Here is a 17,878-nt window from a genome sequence, read left to right on the forward strand (position 1 = left end):
TATATATATATTCGTTTGTGAGAAACATAAGTCGATCTAAGTTTTGAAAAATTAAATTTTTGACGTCCAGTTGAAAGTCCAGTTGGTGCATATGTGGCAATGCTTGGCTTGTCGATTGACGATTGTCGTGTGATATTTGCGCTAAAGCAACAAATAGTTGCCTGCGGGCTAGTACTCTTGTCGTCTACGCACATGCGCATATAGTATAAACGCTGCCCCTTGTGGCGTTCGTATATTCACCGCTACTCTATTGTCAGCCGCCGCTGCGCCGGGTTGCTGCCGCTGCGTCGGGTCGCCATCGACGGACGCAGTTGTCCATCTGCAGTTATCCGTCCAGCGCATCTTTACTCTGCCATAATCAAGGTACGCTACCCTCATGCCACGTATTCGTGAACGCAATTTGCGCTCTGTGCTTAGGTTATTTCAAGAGCTCGAATACAACATACGGGCCGATGCACACACATTGCGCTTCCCATGTGTATGTATTGAATACGTCACAGTTTCTAGGGTTGCATGCATTTTTTTTTGTGTTAGAAATTCGAACAATTCTTTTTTTTTTCATGTATTAAGATTATTAAAATAAATAAAACTTGAAATTTTAATTAAATATATTGATCAATTTTATTTCAAATACGATATACTACTATTAATTATATTGATTTGATTAATCGAACAATAACTACCCAATTATAAAGTAGATTTGTAAATACTTTTATATGCAATAATATTACAATAATAACCATCATACGGTGATATGTTTTGTTCGTGTTTTTATCTGTAAGTGATTCTTAATGACTAATTTTAAACAAAAACTCATTTTTTAAATTGTCGTGGTCACGGAATAGAATACCATGTATAGTTTTTGTGTTTTATGGTCCGCGAGACATCTAACGTATGATACGATATAGTTATGTTTTTATTGATCATGATTACATTGATTGCATACAAGGTTAGAATTTCGTTTGATTGGTGATAGATTTTTAGATATGTTGTTGTATAGCAATTCTTTAATACATCATTTTTACGGAAGTGTTTTAAGCAGAGATACTTCCGTCGATGAATCGTTCGAGCAGGTATGGAGATTTTGTACGCACATCGTAAAAGTTTGCGATAAGCGTCGATAATGCCCGGGTTCATTATGTGGAGCGCGTGTCACTTAACAAATATATTGGCGATTCGCTACTTCATAGCGTCCTCGAAAATGGTTCTATTGTTTGGAATCCCAGCGACGCGAAGTATTTATTGTTAGAGAGGTTTTAAATAAAATTGATCTGATATCTATACAAAAGGAGTATGGGTCGTATATCCATTTGTGTTCTAGTGCAGGGCTCGGCAACCTATGACCCGCGGGTCACCAAGTGACCTGTTTGATGATTTGAAGTGACCCATTTCAGTTCTGCAAATATCATTTTTTTTGACGAGTTACGATGTCACGACTAGACCACATATATGGTTGTTAGGACCAAATATATTCACTGACCCGAATAGTCTTTTTAATTATTATTTTGACCCGCAGCCGAAAAGGGTTGCCGAGACCTGTACTAGTGCCTTTTGCTTGGAGCGTTGGGATTGCAATACCGGTAATACCGGTATTGGGGCAAAAATCGACTTTAGGTACTACCGGTATTACAAAACGAAATGGCGGTAGTACCGAATTTTAAATCATCTCTTGGGTGTGTATGTGTACCATATAATATTTTTTAAATATTTATTACTGTAATTTAACATTTCGTGTTAGTTTTTAATGATTTTATCACGTATGTGAGATGCATGCTTAACAATAAATTATACTGTAATTTTAATTAAAAAAAAAAGTTCATCAATAATATAAATAAATTTTTGCCCACATAAAACTTACGATATTTAAAAGTAAATTTAAATTTAAAAGCAAAGTTTGGAAAAGAATATGGTGATCCAACTTCAGTTTCCGAACTTATTTTTCACGCAAAACATCCAACATTGCACCCGATGTGTGGCAATTTGCACCGTCTGGTTGAAACCACGTGTTTTCTACATCAATATTCGTGCCAAGAATAATCGGTTATCATGCACCTATAGCGCTCACCATTGACTGTTACAGTCCGGCCTATATTGTTATCAAAAAATGTAAGGCCCAATGACGCCGCCTGACCACAATGCGCCCCAAACAATCACTTTGTGGAAATGCAATCGTCCTTCGTGAATCACTTGAGAATTTTCCTCGCCCCAAATGCGGAAATTTTGCTAATTAACATACACAGAGAGGCGGAAATGTGCCTCATCAGAGAAACTTTTCTTTGAAAAATTAGCATTAACTTTTTCCTGCTCTAACATACAATCAGCGTAAATTCTTCGCTGTCCATGGTCTCCGGGTTTCAGTTCTTGTGTTATCTGAATTTTATACGTGTGTACAGTCCGTCCTAGATGTTGACGCTCATCGACACAGTATTGGTGAGAAATATAATAGGGTGACCATGTGAAATTACACGTTAAATTAATTTAATTTGTCGAGGAAAATGTAAAATATCCCTTTCTTACTTATGATGTTTAGTTATATACATATTTAACTTAAAAACATGATAGCAGTATTGGAATCGCTCTCTATGTTGAATATCTGTTTAATATACTATTCAATAAAAATACCAATAGAAAATTACAGGAATTGTTTTATTGATTACATAATAATACAAAATTATGACAATGATTTATAATAAAAATATAACACATTATAATTTTTAATTCAATTTCCATCGTATGGTCGCCCTACTCTCAAGCCAGCCCTAATTTATTATTTAGGCAAAGTTCTCATATTCGTGTAAACAAATTCGTGGAAGACTTTATATGTGTGCATGCATGCGTACACGCACCCTTATTTCCAACACAACGATGATGAGCGTTGACTTCTTGGATGGACTATAGGTGCAAGTCCAGAGGCAAAATGCCCCAAAAGGAGCCACAAGAAAAGTCCAAAAGCTGCGAAAGCAAACGAACCGTCAATTCCGGATATTCGGCCAGTCTTTTACTTATGATGCATAGGCGTTAAGATGCTGGAAGCGTTGGAGATAGGTTAAGGCTTAGCCTATCTCCAACGCTTCCAGCCTCTTCAATTTTTTCCCCTACGTTTCGAATTGTTCGCTCAGTAGGACGATGAAATTTACCGTAATCTTCTTGTAAATTTTGATACACAGTTATTACAGAATTATTATATCTGTAGAACGATTGAACAATTTTAAAGCGTTGAGTGGCGGTTAATTATTGTGATTATTGTCAGCTGTCTGATTTACAAAGCTGCAAACATAGGAAACTCGTATTCGATCATCCTGTATTAACATAGCCATGTTGCAGTATAAGTTCGTAATGTTTCTAATTATACACAATACTCTGTTGTGGTGATATGATGTTGTTTTAATGATGATTCATTATGAGTTACTCCCAAAATATCCCACCAAACACAAACAATAATATTTTTAGGGTCATTGTTTGTCGAGGGATCGAAACAGTACGTTAATTAAGCATATAAGTAATACCTTTAAAAAATGAAAATCAATGCCAAATAATGTTTTACTTATTCAACAAAAACTATCAGATAAAAACGCAGTAATTGAATAATAAAAAAAAATAATAATACCCTTCAATTTTCAATAATATTTACATATATTATGACAATTAAATTAAATTAAATCAATAATATCAAACACAACATAAATAAAAAAATGAAGTCATGGATATCTTAATTAGAGATAAATCAAAATAAGCAATAGATAAATATTTGGAACACCGAAGAAAAAACAATACTATTTTGGTCTTTAGACTCGATGTTATTAAAACCATTGTCATCAAAAAGGACGTTCATTTCCAAAGATTCGAAATTCTTGAAGATGAGAGGCGCAAAATATCCCCCGAGATAATTATGTATTTTATCCACTTTAGTTTTTATATCATGTATATTTTATCAAATGTATACATCAATAATCTAAACACATTTTGCCGCGGACTTTTGCACAGTACTGAATGGATAGGCGACTTTTTTACTGGTAGATATTATCGATTGTCAGGGTCGCATGGATAGAGGAGGTAGAGCTGTACTGGCAGATAGGAACATCGTTTGTTTCGGCGCAAGACAAACAGGTGTTTATCGATCGCGCGATTCGGCGATCGATAAACAACTGTTTGTGCCGTTTATCGTCGTCGCTGTCGTTGTGTGTAAAGTATATTGAAATTTTAAAATCTATCTTAAAACACATAAACGTTAAATTTGTGTCCGATTCTACGAACAGTGACAGTTAGATGTTACAATTTTTTAATTCGAATTATACAAATACGAAACTATTCATGATGTATTTTAATTTCTGAATTTATAAGTACTTGTGTCTCTGGACCATTGTCTTATCTCGCGCTTTTAACAATCATCTTTTTTATAATCTCGACATGGCAATGATCGAATATCATTAATATCCACATGTATGAAGTGGATTCACAGAAACTAAATTCGTGTTCGGTTCATATACTATTCACTTTTGATTCAGTTCACATAAATCTTCATAGGTTATTTAAATTGTAAACATAAAAAATTCTCTATAGCGTTTTAGTATATGGTTTTCGTAGGTTTCGACATTGCAAACAATATTTTTGGTTTATATTAGGGTTATTTTGTCATGTAAACCGATGGAACGGCGTTCCGGCACCCTTTTTACTTTTTAAAATCGATTGACAATCTGCGTAACATTTTATTTCTTTATTTTTACATAATAATTATTATTTTCTTTATAGTTGAGTGTAAAAGTTTAACCTCAAGATTAAAAATTAAAGAAAATTTCGGTTACTTCTCAATCGTCGGTCCCACTAAAAAAGGATAAAAACAATAACAGAAACGACGAAAGAAAATATGGAAATATTGGTATTATAAGAAGCTATGTAAAATATGGATGCAAAATATGGAAATATAAAAACCTACAATTTAATTTACGATTTTTTTTTACAATATTACGATTTTCAATGAGTGATAATCAAATGAAGAACAACGCTCGGTAACGAGCGTTCCCACTGCGACGGCGTCGGCACGATTTTTTTGCTTTTTACGTGAATTTTTGACTTCTGAGAAGTGATAATTGTTTTTGCACCCTCCTATTGACCAAAATTCGGCTTGAATACACTTTGACCAATACTCTCATATCAATAAATTTTGATATAAATAAATCTCTCATATAAATTTTGTTTATTTTTTTAAGCGCCTCGTGGGATAGAAAAAGCTGCTTTAAATTTAATTTAAATGATATTTGAGTATAATTTTCTTTAGTAAAATGCTTAACAAGAAGTGAGTTCCGGTGTCTTTTTTGTTTTAAAAAAGCCGTAGGGCTAGATATACATGCTTGTCAATCTATAAGCAAGGCTGGCTGGAGGTTCTGCGGGGCCTCGGGAAAATATATGCTAAGAAAATATATATAAGGTAGAAATAATGCATGAATATGGTTTTATGTATGCGGGCCTCGGGAAAATTCTCAAAATCCCGACACGTGGCGGTCCTGTCTAAAAGACAGAAAATTGCAATGAAACTGCTTTGGGGATACCCTGTGTTCAGGAAAGTAACCAGCGCGGTACTTGACTTCAATTACTACGAGACGTTAGGTACGCGAACATGTGCGATTTTTCAATTGGGCAATCGAGTAACCGGCAATTGTCTTGCTGCATTTTTTACAGTTTGTCATTATTATTGGCTATCCATCGACAGTTATCATTTATTTATTTTGTTAAATTATGAATGTGTATGTGCGTGGAGCTACCGAAGAGCCACAAGGCCACTGATGTATTAATATAATCATAAAATAAAACGGACCATACTTTGTTGTACTTGTATCGCATGTTTGCACATATACAATTTAGTATTGCGCATCGCCTTTAAAGCATTATGCAATTTTTCTCAAGCAGCTCATTTGCACAAATGTACTTGACAGATTGATTTAATAAGAAAGAGTGTTGATATTACTCTTAAATCTTACATGAATCATCGTTTTTGTAATGTTGTACTTTTGTACCTTTTGTGATACGGTGGCAAGCGAGTATAAAAGGTCCAATTTGATTATATTATGAATTTGTTTTCAGCTAAGAACAACTTGCATTGTCGTTATATTGTTAGATTTTGGCGATTAATTAAAGCAATGTCCTCGCACATGACAATGAACTTTTGTTTCCGCCTTGGCGAACACACAATCGGTGACCGATGGATCAAAAGTCCAATGATCCTATTCAGGACTTATTTTGGACTTTAAGATTTGCGTATCTGTACGGTCAGTAAAGATGAGTAAAAGTCACCGGTTGAAACTGCATTCATAAATTCAGATCCAATCGAGAGCTAAATAATTAACATATTTCGTAGTACATATCGTATTTTTTGTCAGCACTAAAAAGTGTTTTATATAGTCGCGATATCAAAAAAAGTTGTAGCTTTACTTTGAAAAATCGATTAGAGCAAACAATAGATATTTTTTTAAATCTTATAAGTTTTGCTACTGTGTTTATAATAGATATTTCAATTATAAAAAAATTATAAATTTTAATGATTAATAAAAATTGTAATCGTTACTTTTACAACTTGATGCTATCTGATAACATTTCAAATTCCAAAATTCATGGCAACTGGAATTTCAAAATCAATTAAGACTAATGAAAGACAATCTTGACTTAATTTGTAATTACATCGATTCGCGATAAGCATTTCACAATGTACAATGATAACATCGTAAAATTGTAGCCGCTTACCATTTACAACTTAAATAATCTTACAGCGACTGTGCTTTTCTTTTAACCAAAGGTCGTCACTTGTCATTAATTTGTGTTATCATTGACTATAAATACATAATAAAAATTATTTATGAATGTATTTATTTTTCGCGTCATAAATTAGTTCAAATATAAACTACGTTTTTGTTAAACTAACTTTGTGTTTAGGTTTAAAAAGTTTTTATCGATATTTAATGCAAACATCGATCAATGGTACTCATTAGTTTGAAAACTAGGACTATAATTACTTGATATGGGCGACATCGTATTAACATAATATACAAAGCATGTAATATTGTGACGATTATTTGATTTATTTACTTGTATGTTTATATTTAAAACTATTAAATAATTAACAAAAATATAAAAATATATTGTAAAAAATATGTAAAATCGTATATAATTAAATAAATACAAATGAGTTTTTTTTAGCATGTTTTATTACAATAGTTGCATAATTTTTGTATAATGAATGATAGATATTTTATATCTAAAAGGAAAACCGCAATATTGCAAACGATATCGGTACTTTTGCCCCAATTTTGTATGAAAATCAATCTTATTATTATGCAACCAATATTTAAAGAACTCGAGGTAGGGACATATATCTAATATTCAGACAGGTGATCCAATTCGAGCTTTTTATGTTGGCAGCACTGAAAATCAGACAGCTGTCAATACTCACTCGTGTTCAAATAGCCAAATGTTAGTTTGCAACAACACATTTAAGAAATTTATCGCTTAAACCAGGGCTGTGGAGTCGGAGTCGGAGTCGTGGAGTCGTGGTGTTTTGGCCGGAGTTGGAGTCGGAGTCGGAGTCGTGAAAAATGAGCGACCCCGAACATTTTTTATATAAAATGCATTTTTTTAAATTATGAAATTTATAAAATTTTAATTGCGTAATGATGAATGTGTATAGCGTATGAACATAAAACGCGTAGAAAAACGTCAAAAATACCTGATAAAATGAAACTTTTTTGAGTCTGAGTCGGAGTTGGAGTCGGAGTCGGAGTGGAGTCGTTTTATTGGTAAATATCGGAATCGGAGTCGGAGTCGGAGTCGTGTTTTTTTTAAACGACTCCACACTTAACCACACGGCTTAAACACTGCTCAACGCGTTAAAATTGTTCAATTGTTTTATAGAAATAACAATTCTGTACGAACTTTATCGAAATTTACGGGTAAATTATTAAATTAAAAATTTAATCTATATTTTTATATTTTACAACAATTTTTTTTACGATATTCATCCGTAAGATTAGAAAATGCTACTCTATGAATTATAATTATATAATAATTACTAATTCTGATCTTCCAGATACGATAGAAAATGATAAATACTCGAGTTGATATGGGGTTTGAACCCAGGTCTTTTAGACAATAGTCGTCGACTTACACTACTGATCTATTGTACTGTTTAATCTGATCCTTTCTTTTTTGTTTTATCTGATCTTTCCTCAGATTTATAAAATAGAAGAATATTTTTCATTAAAAAAAATACGTGCAAAAATACATTTAGGGAAAGAACATGATAAAAACATATAATTTAACACATTATTGTCGTAAATGATAAATTCGTCTTCCATGCAAAAGTCAATTCTGAAAGAGCACACGAAAATCATTCCAGAGGATATTTAACTCATTTTAGATGAAAACGTATTCGACATGTATTTCTTATGACTTAAAAATCGTTAAATGCATAGGCGTGTAGTTGGTTGTGCATTCGAAGGTTATTCAAAAAATCGATATGAAACAAAAAGTTTGAATAGCTTCCGACTACTATATATTATATAATTGTTTAAAATTACCTAGTACCAAACACATGCACATAAAATTTATAGAATTTTTTGTGGTTTCTATCAACTTTTACTTATTTTTTACACGCTTATCTGTGAATCTGCTAATTAAATTGCATTTTCTTGTATCATTTTTTGTTTATATTTTCTTAATATTAGTAATTTTGACGCATATTTTTTGCAATTACCATGTACTATCCTCATAACGGGCGAAGTGCATACTTCTCTCCCTATGCGATTTCTTAATGTCGATCACCTCGTTGCCATTATAGAAAGTAAATAACGATATCGATATTGCAATACTAATTATTGCAACCTATATAAACTACTATTGATAAATTATTAACGTACCTGTTAAAAAACAGAAAATACATTTCAATTTTAAGAAATATCTACTAACCCAAATAATTATATAAAAAATAGCGCGACGTCAAAATAAAATGACAATATTTTTTTTAGATTTTAATAAAAAATGAAAATACCAGTTCAATTTATGGATATTGAAATGTGCATAATTTTGCAAATTTAATGACAACATATGGTTTTACGTTATACATATATATATAAATCGTCGAAAAATTGGTTCTTTTTACAGTTACCCTCACCTAATCAACAATGTAGTTATTAAAAATAATACAGCGGTACTTGGGTTTTCGTTCGAAAAATTTGTCTCGGTTTTCGTCGGTTGCCTCGGATTTCGTCAGCGTACGCGACCTACGCGCTGTGCATACATACTACAAATAATTGTCTCGGTTTTTGTCGGATTGTTTTCGGACGGATTATCGACGAAAACCGAGGTACCACTGTATACATTACACAATCAAATCAAAACAATTGGAACTGTTATATTGAGTTTATATACGATTTTGACGACTTGTTTTATAAATTGAGATTTCTTTTTCCATTTTTTTACAAACAAGAAACGAATCAGACATATGTATAGCAATTGATTATTCATTGTCGGTTTGAGAATTAAAATAATTAAATACGAATTGAGGGTTATCGATACTTACAAATATCGTTGATGATGCAGTGGATTATTGATTATCCTGGATAATGAATGGCAAGGGGTGTATGAATAATTGAAAGACATGGATAATCCGAACTATTATTTTTTATTTCGAATATCCGTACGAGCTTTTCTTAGCACTATTATAAATGCACATAATATATCCCCATTGGTCAATGTAGTCCGGTAAAGTATAGACGGAAGTTAGTGCTGTGGTGTGACTAATGCAGTTCATAGTTTCTTCTTCACATTTTTTTATTTAAATGAAATATTACGTATTTTTTTTAGAAACGAATAATCGCGCTGACTTTGACGCAATATGTTTTATCGCGCGCCTGTTTAAGAATGACTATTTGTATACATACAATATATACACGTCATTGTTAATGTTTTTGCCGGAATTTAACGTGGTATTCAACTTTGGGAGATAGAAGGGTTTGCATTTTTATTTTATAAAATAATTACAAAAAGTGCTAAATTAATATGATTGCTTTATATGTTAAATAATATAAAAAAATTGGTGCGGTTTTTTTAGATTTCAAAAGAAGATTTGAAACAATTTAGGTATTACATATATAAAGTTAAAAGTATTATTATTTTTAATAGCTATTCAATTAAAAGAAAAATATAATATATAAAAAAAGATATTTCGAGTTAAATTTAAGTATATCATGGAGTACCAGGGCCGGCCCGAGGGGCAGGCAGTACAGGCGATCGCCTGGGGCGCTAGATCTTGTGGGGCGCCGTGATACCAAATAAAGGCGCAGTATTTACTTAAAATTATCAAACAATATCGTTAAAGAATATAATCTGATATTATTTTTTTGTATACACTTCTGTGCACTCTTTAGATTATTTCATGCGTAAAAAATCGCGACGAAAATAAAACTACAAATTATTGAATGCCCACAATCGCAAAAAAAAATATGGTGTCAAATATAATATTAAATTACTTTAATTTGAATTATATTTTTGCGCTCATGTAATAAGTTAATAAAGTATTAATATGGGGGGGGGGGGGGCGCAAATTTAGTTTTTGCCTGGGGCGCACAATAACCTAGGGCCGGCCCTGTGGAGTACTACATGGTTAAGTTGGGTCCATTATTGTTTGTTATATTATATATATGTAGAACTACAATATTCTTTTAGCAAGATATGACGAGGTAAATAAATTATAAATATCACAAAAAAAAGCGAAGAAATTTATTTTAAATAAAGATAAAATATATTTATCAAAATAGTAGAATAAATAATATGATTAAATGTTAAGGAAAATGTGCATATAATAATCTTAGTATTAGTAAACTAATTATAGTATCCAAAAAAATACGCAATATGTTTGTAAATAATCTTGGTGCAGTAATTGCTGGTCACTAATGATACATTAGTGACCTAGTAAATTGATTTTATTATTTAATTGCTGATTCAAGTTCTAGGTTAACTATTTAAAAAAAATCTACACTGTAAACATGTTATTATTCAATTTTAGTATTATTGTAAAAATATATAATGGATAAAATTCATGGATCAGATTCATTGTTTTTTTTTCACTTTGGACCTATAATGTATGTCAGTTAATCTGTATCGGCAAACTACAGTTATTTGGACACGCGCTCTATTTAACCCAGCTTATACTGTTATTATTTTTTGTATATTACATGTATATTTTTTGTTGTTTTTAATGGTTAATCTAAAAATTGGTTCATTGATATTCAACACAGTTAAACCATTACTATTGATAGTTATGACTAATGAATATATTAAATTTAATTCCAGATCCATTGCCGAAATAAAATACTGAATCATGTCAGTATTGAAAATGGCCTTTGCGCTGGTCGTAAAAAATGCTGCGCCTCTCGGTCAGCATACCAGCAAATGCAGCAACCCCATATTTAAACAACACGTGAGTTATTGAATCTATCGCTTATTTATTTAGTACTATTGATATTAATATAGTATAATTTGACTCTCAGGGGCGGCTGACGCAGATGTTTTCAGCCACTTGTTTGATATCCAACGTACAAAGCAGATCGCTATCCACCCAAGATGTCACAAAGAACATTCAGTACATCAGCAATGACAAGGGAGTGAACCTCGAAAAAGATCCAAAAACGATGAAGTAAATTTCTTTAAATACACTAGTTTATTTACATGTACTAGGATTGGTTTTATAAACTTTAAATCTAGTCAAAGCTTCAAATCAACTCACCTGTGCATATCAACTCAACACGAATTATGAGCCTGAAGTGAGCTATGCTAGCACCGATATCTAATAGTACATAAATCCATTGTTATACGCCTACATTGGACTGTATTTATTTTTGCTATGAATGAGTTATAATTATATGACTGACAGAATGAGTCAATTATATTGCTAGATAAACGGTAATGTTTGATTAAATTCAGATGCAAGCATTTATTAATAAGACAATAATATAACTAGGAACTATTGATTGTATTTTATTTTAAGTATATCTATTATGTATAGATTTCAACAACTGAATAAATCTTACAATTCAAGGTTATCACATTGGATCTCATTGATAAATATGATATGAGATTTTGTATTGTATCTGTCATACTTGATTTTTCAGTACATCACACCTGCTTATCTAATTTATTGGACTATAGATTTGATAATGATCTTTTTAGCTTATGAAAGTTCACGTTCTTTATGTGAATATATGTGACTTATAAAATCAATATCAGAGAAGAATAGTAAAGTTATTTTCATTCTCAGCCGTTAATATCTATGTAGATGTAAGGAAAGATATAAATAGTTCATTATTAATAATGCCATTTTATTCGAAATATAGTATTTAAATGTGATTCGAATCATTATGTTTTTTTTATAGACTTGTCAATCCTTTTGATCGCCCCTTGTGCATCATGTTGAACTGGATGCTCGCCAAGCAAAAGCACGTTCATAAATATGCAGCTATATATCTGGATCAAGGATATGATGTACTGTCAGTCAATTGCACTCCGTGGCAGTTACTCTGGCCGATGAAAGGATCGCAAGTAAATTAAAAAATTTATTTTTCATGCGAATGCATATGCTAATCGGATTTTATATTTTCAGTTAGTAGCGTCTGACTTGTTACGGTTCTTAAACGTCAACGATATGTTCAATCCTTTGATTCTGCATGGCTTCTCTGTGGGAGGTTACATGTGGGGTGAAGTTTGCATGCACGTTTCAAACGACAAGCCGAAGTAAGTTAATAGAAAATATTTATCCATTTACTTTTATTAATCCTGCCATTTTTAAGGTATCAGCCGACCCTTGATCGCATAGTTGCTCAAATATGGGATAGCGCCGCTGATATCAGCGAGATGGAGGTTGGAATTCCAAGGGCAGTCTTTCCTAAAAATCAAGTCATGCAGAATGCACTTAAAAAATACTTCACGTTAGTATTGCTTTTAAATAAGTTTCTTTTATTTTTTACATTGGATTCATAATTTGTTTTTGTTTTTCAGGTATCACTTTAAGACTTTCCATGAAGTTGCTACAATCCATTACATGCGCTCTAGCCAACAGTTTCATAGAAATCTTTGCAAAGCGCCTGCTCTCTTCTTTGTTAGTAAGACTGATCCTGTCGGAGCGGAACAATCCAACCGACGTGTGCACGATTCATGGGAAAGCATGGGAATCAAGGTAATTTATAGTACAACACGAATGTATGTTTATCACTCTAGGACCTAGAGTGATAAACATACATGACAGTTCACCTAGAGTCTAGGTGAACTGGACGAAAATTGTTATTCATATGAATGGTTCAATTCTTAAAGTATACTGTTGTAGGCAACAGTCTTAGCTATGCTCAAAGATATGTTAAATTTATTGTATTTTACTGTTAACATCAACGGAGAAATGCTATCATATCTTCGTACTTTTCGCAATGACAAAGCTGATGTGTCAATAAACAAACAGGTTTAATACCAAAGTAATGTGTTAGAACGACAGACAGAAATTATAAAGCATTTCATTTATCTTTGTTTAATGGCAATGCTACTTAAAAACAGTCAATCTAAAAACAAATATATATTTCATTTGACAATGATTTAACATATATTTTTTAAAACATAAAATGACAATGTTTTCTGATTACTTCTATCAATTTGTACGGAGTTTTATAATAAACAAACTGGCCTTCTTGTGATTTCTAGAAGTGATTCTGTACATAAATATAAAAACGTAAGAAACATTTCCTTGGCTTAGTGTTTCGATTCCTATTTTAATCAGCTTTAACACTTACACTGCCGACCGGTAAATTCTTAATTATTTGCTGTACGCCATGTGTTTTTAGCGATATATTTTTTTGGCTACTTACTCTGTTTAACACATCATTACAGCTAAAATACTCAATTTTTATATTTTAAAATTATATATGTATGATTAATATGATTTAAACATTCTAATTATATCAATAAACAAACATTTTTCATCGTATTGTTGATAATATGAAGTAAACAAAACTTATTATGCATTTAAATCAATTGGCCGGCCCGCGTGTTCACACCTACACACACATGTATGCATACAAGCGAATGACAAGCAGGGTCATGCTTCCACACTAAGACAATTTTAATATATAAATCTGCAACGCATTTTTTCGTTGTCTGACCCACATTCCGTTGTAAAAATCTACAAATCGACAACATTTCTTAGATGTATAGAAAATCACATATATCGTACACAAAAATAACCCTAATAACCAAACCGTTTGTTTTTGATCAATGGTGTTTACGAATTATAACACGTTCTTATATGGAATAAGAATTTGCAATTGTTTGTTGTTGAGGATTGTCATATTTCTTTATATATAAAAATAATAAAACTTGATAGCAAGATACGATGTTACATTTAACTATATATAATTATATGTATAATTTATAATATATACATATTCTTCTTCTTCCACGGCGCTACAACGATCGGTTTTGCCCTTTTCACCTAATTTCTTGTAGGGCTTCTAGATATATCTTGAGTTTTAGTATTTCTTCCACTATTGCTTGCATTTTTCCTGGTTTTAATATTGCACATTCCAGGTTCCAAAATTAAAGTTCAGACGTTTATCTAGAATTTGATTGTCTAGGTCAGTGGTCGGCAAACTTATTAGCCAAAGAGCCAAATATGTACATTACAACGATTAAAAAAAATTGAGAGCCAAATTTATTTATTAATTTAGCAAACATTTATTATAATTTTCCAAATCAACACAAAGACGTTCAAATTTAGAGCTCCATATTTCCTTGTTTTTTAAATCCGGCGCGTAAATGCCGGTGGATATTTGTGCCAGAGCCGCGCTTAAGGGGCCAAAGAGCCGCATGCTGTTCCGGAGCCGCACTTTGCCGACCTCTGGTCTAGGTCATTATGAATTGGGGCGGATTTATTATTTCTTTGTGATTTTTCGTAACTATTTGGATTTCTCCACGTTGGTTGGTTTGCTCCACGATAGAAACCCTCCTCCTTTATCTGGGCTTGGGACCGGCAAGAGTGCAACATACGTATCTACACTCCATGCGGATGCACATATACATATATATACAATAAATAATAAACTTTTCCAGGTAACCTGTTAGGTCACGATTGTCTTAATTTAATCTAATTAAATAAATATATTACAAATAAATTATAAAATAATAGAAAAAGTAAAATAAAATGATTCAAGGAGGAGGAATCGCTTTTGTTATTATTATTATTATTATTATTATATAATATTTACTAAGAGTTATTATTAATATTTTATTAATTATATCTTATTTATGTTTATTAATAATTATTTATTAGTAATTATTATTATTATTATTATTTAATTATTACAAACAATAAAAACCAATCAAAAAACAGTCGACAATATTAAAACAGTCGAAATAACGTATAACTATTCAAAAGTATTTACAAATCACAATAATTATTGAAATATTGATGACATAATTTAATTTCGATTATAAAAAAAACGAATTTCCGCGACGCGTTTGTGCCAACGCCAAAAGTGGCGCTGCAGTAACACGATCGAAACTGTGCGCAAAATACAAACGACTAAAATTAAGGCGTTACTTTATAATTATATATACCACTGTTTCATTGCAAATTCTATAAATAAAATCACTGAAATCGCTTACTAGGAATTCAAACTGATTTTTAAAACATATATTGCCAACTTTAACCTTTCCTTATCTTTAAAAAATTAAGGTTTTAACGAACGCATCATATGATGCGCATGGCGTGAGAGAGTCAATTCAGTTGCGCGTGGTGTAGAAAGGGTTAAGGATAACATAATTTACATAATAAACATAAATTCTAGTTTAGTAATATTATTGAGCCCCAGAGGGCCCTGGCAATATTTACATAACTATTGTATTATGACCATTAGCCAATTAAGCAATATTATGTTTTTTTTTATATGTCAATATTAATTATTTTATGAGTAGTTTTAAAACCAACAGTATATTTTTTAAAGATATCGTAATAAGCATAACAGGTTTGACTTTGAAACAGCTTATTTTCCAAATTTTACCGTTACACCTGAACCATCGCAACAAAGAATATTTTATTACTATTCGCACGTTGATAAAATTCTTATTGTTTTTTTTCTATATTTTACCCAAATTCAAAAAAAATTCGATTTTTTAAAATAATATTATCCCCATTATATGCTGATCACATAATAAATTTATAACATGTTTTGAGTTTTATGGTAACTAAAACTTTATCATAAAGCAACTTATTTATAAATTAACTATTTGGTTACTACCAGCACTAGTTCTACTACAATTTCTCATTTTGAACATAGTGATATTTTTAGCTGAAGAAATCCAACTTTCAGTGAAGATTCAGTTCCACATTTTTTTTTGAATTCTAAAACCCATAGAAAATTATTTACATTTTTAAATTTATCCATAGTTTGATTATTTTATACTTATAATATTTTCGAACGTCTGTTTGAGTATTTTTATTTGAGACTGATATAATAATTAATTTTTGTCACAATCGATATGTATATGTAATATTTTATATTACCCATATTGACATATTAAATATTTTGTGAGTTAAAATAAATTTAAGAATGTTTAAAGGTTTATTTGGTAGCATATCACAAATTTTCTTAACTAGTAAGTATTATATGAAACAAGCTTGTTTGACAGACTTCTACAGCACAATATGGTATCAAGATAAAATGGTGAAAAAAAATTAAACGGTCTTCGTTAGCAATTTTCGAATAGTTCACAACAAATAATGTGTATAACTATGCATTGTGGCAAGTTCAACAAATAATGTGTATAACTATGCAAATCATTGTGATTAATCTTTGTGTTATCAGATTGTAATATATTTTTTCTTTTTTTTCTAGACATCGTGGAAGTGCTGGGATAAATCTCCTCATGTACAACATTTCACCAAACACCCTAAAGAGTATGTGAGATCATTGAACGACCATTTGGACGGACTCGGTCTGATCTCTCAACCAGAAAAAATCAGAATGCGATTATAGAATGAGAAGAATTTGAAAAACTGTGATAATTAATTATGTCATTATAAGATGCTATTCGTATAATAAAAAACGAAGCTCGTCTATTTCAAGCTATGGCAAACATCTCTATTAGGATTGAAAAACTATAAAGTATATTACAATTAGTAGATCGTGATGAAATTGATGTTGAAATGATTTTTTTAAGTGATGAAGCGTTTTGCACCTTTAAGATGACAATGTATTTACATGATAATAATAATAATTATTCAATAACATAATTTTGTATCTTGATAACTTAAGAATTTATTTCCTTTGTAGATAAAATGCATGTTTTTTCATACTATTGCACACATGCTATTTTTTTTAAATATTGATAGTGCATAAATATGTCGACAAGGTAGCAATATATTCACAAATTAATGTGTCAATATCTAAAATCGCTATGAGGATGTCCTTTGGATATTTTTCTATATGGGATTTATAATATTCAATACATATTTACTTAAATAAATGGCATTTTATTTATTACAAAATACCTCTCAAATTTCCTAAAATATAGAAAGATTTATTTGCTTATTTACCTGCTGCGATGTTGAAAAAATAACCCTGAATATATTATTAATCATAAAAGCAAAAAGTAAACATGATTAAAAATTCAGAAGTTAAGAATAAATTTTATATGGTATTTTAAATTATATTTTTGATATAAACCCAATGTGATTTAATAAGCGTAACGGGAAAATTAATAATTTTAATTTTGTATTTTAACGATAGATGGTAAAATATATTTTAATAACAGAATTTATTTTATTAATTGGAAATGTAAGTTTGAAAAAAAAATA

At 31.0% G+C, this 17,878-nt stretch overlaps 1 protein-coding gene across 1 annotated transcript; it reads left to right on the plus strand.

Moving 5' to 3' along the window:
• Positions 1-244: 244 nt before the first annotated feature.
• Positions 245-17,547, plus strand: LOC148234999 (transmembrane protein 53-A-like). Its single transcript, XM_088185365.1, has 8 exons — positions 245-363; positions 11,338-11,464; positions 11,535-11,680; positions 12,417-12,582; positions 12,644-12,774; positions 12,831-12,968; positions 13,039-13,216; positions 16,917-17,547. Exons 2-8 carry the CDS (start codon positions 11,366-11,368, stop codon positions 17,055-17,057), a joined length of 999 nt encoding a protein of 332 aa, XP_088041491.1. The 5' UTR covers positions 245-363; positions 11,338-11,365; the 3' UTR covers positions 17,058-17,547.
• Positions 17,548-17,878: the final 331 nt, after the last annotated feature.

The sequence above is a fragment of the Plectrocnemia conspersa genome, unplaced genomic scaffold (genome assembly GCF_051122295.1).
Source record: "Plectrocnemia conspersa isolate PC_06_02 unplaced genomic scaffold, ASM5112229v1 ptg000005l, whole genome shotgun sequence".
NCBI lineage: Eukaryota > Metazoa > Arthropoda > Insecta > Trichoptera > Polycentropodidae > Plectrocnemia > Plectrocnemia conspersa.

What these genes read in the sequence shown, in the direction of transcription:
- LOC148234999 (XM_088185365.1), top strand. Translation starts at nt 11,366, where the DNA reads ATGTCAGTATTGAAAATGGCCTTTGCGCTGGTCGTAAAAAATGCTGCG. An exon ending in GGCCGATGAAAGGATCGCAA is followed by an intron (nt 12,583 to 12,643) that starts GTAAATTAAAAA and finishes TTATATTTTCAG; the next exon opens with TTAGTAGCGTCTGACTTGTT. An exon ending in GCACTTAAAAAATACTTCAC is followed by an intron (nt 12,969 to 13,038) that starts GTTAGTATTGCT and finishes TTTGTTTTTCAG; the next exon opens with GTATCACTTTAAGACTTTCC.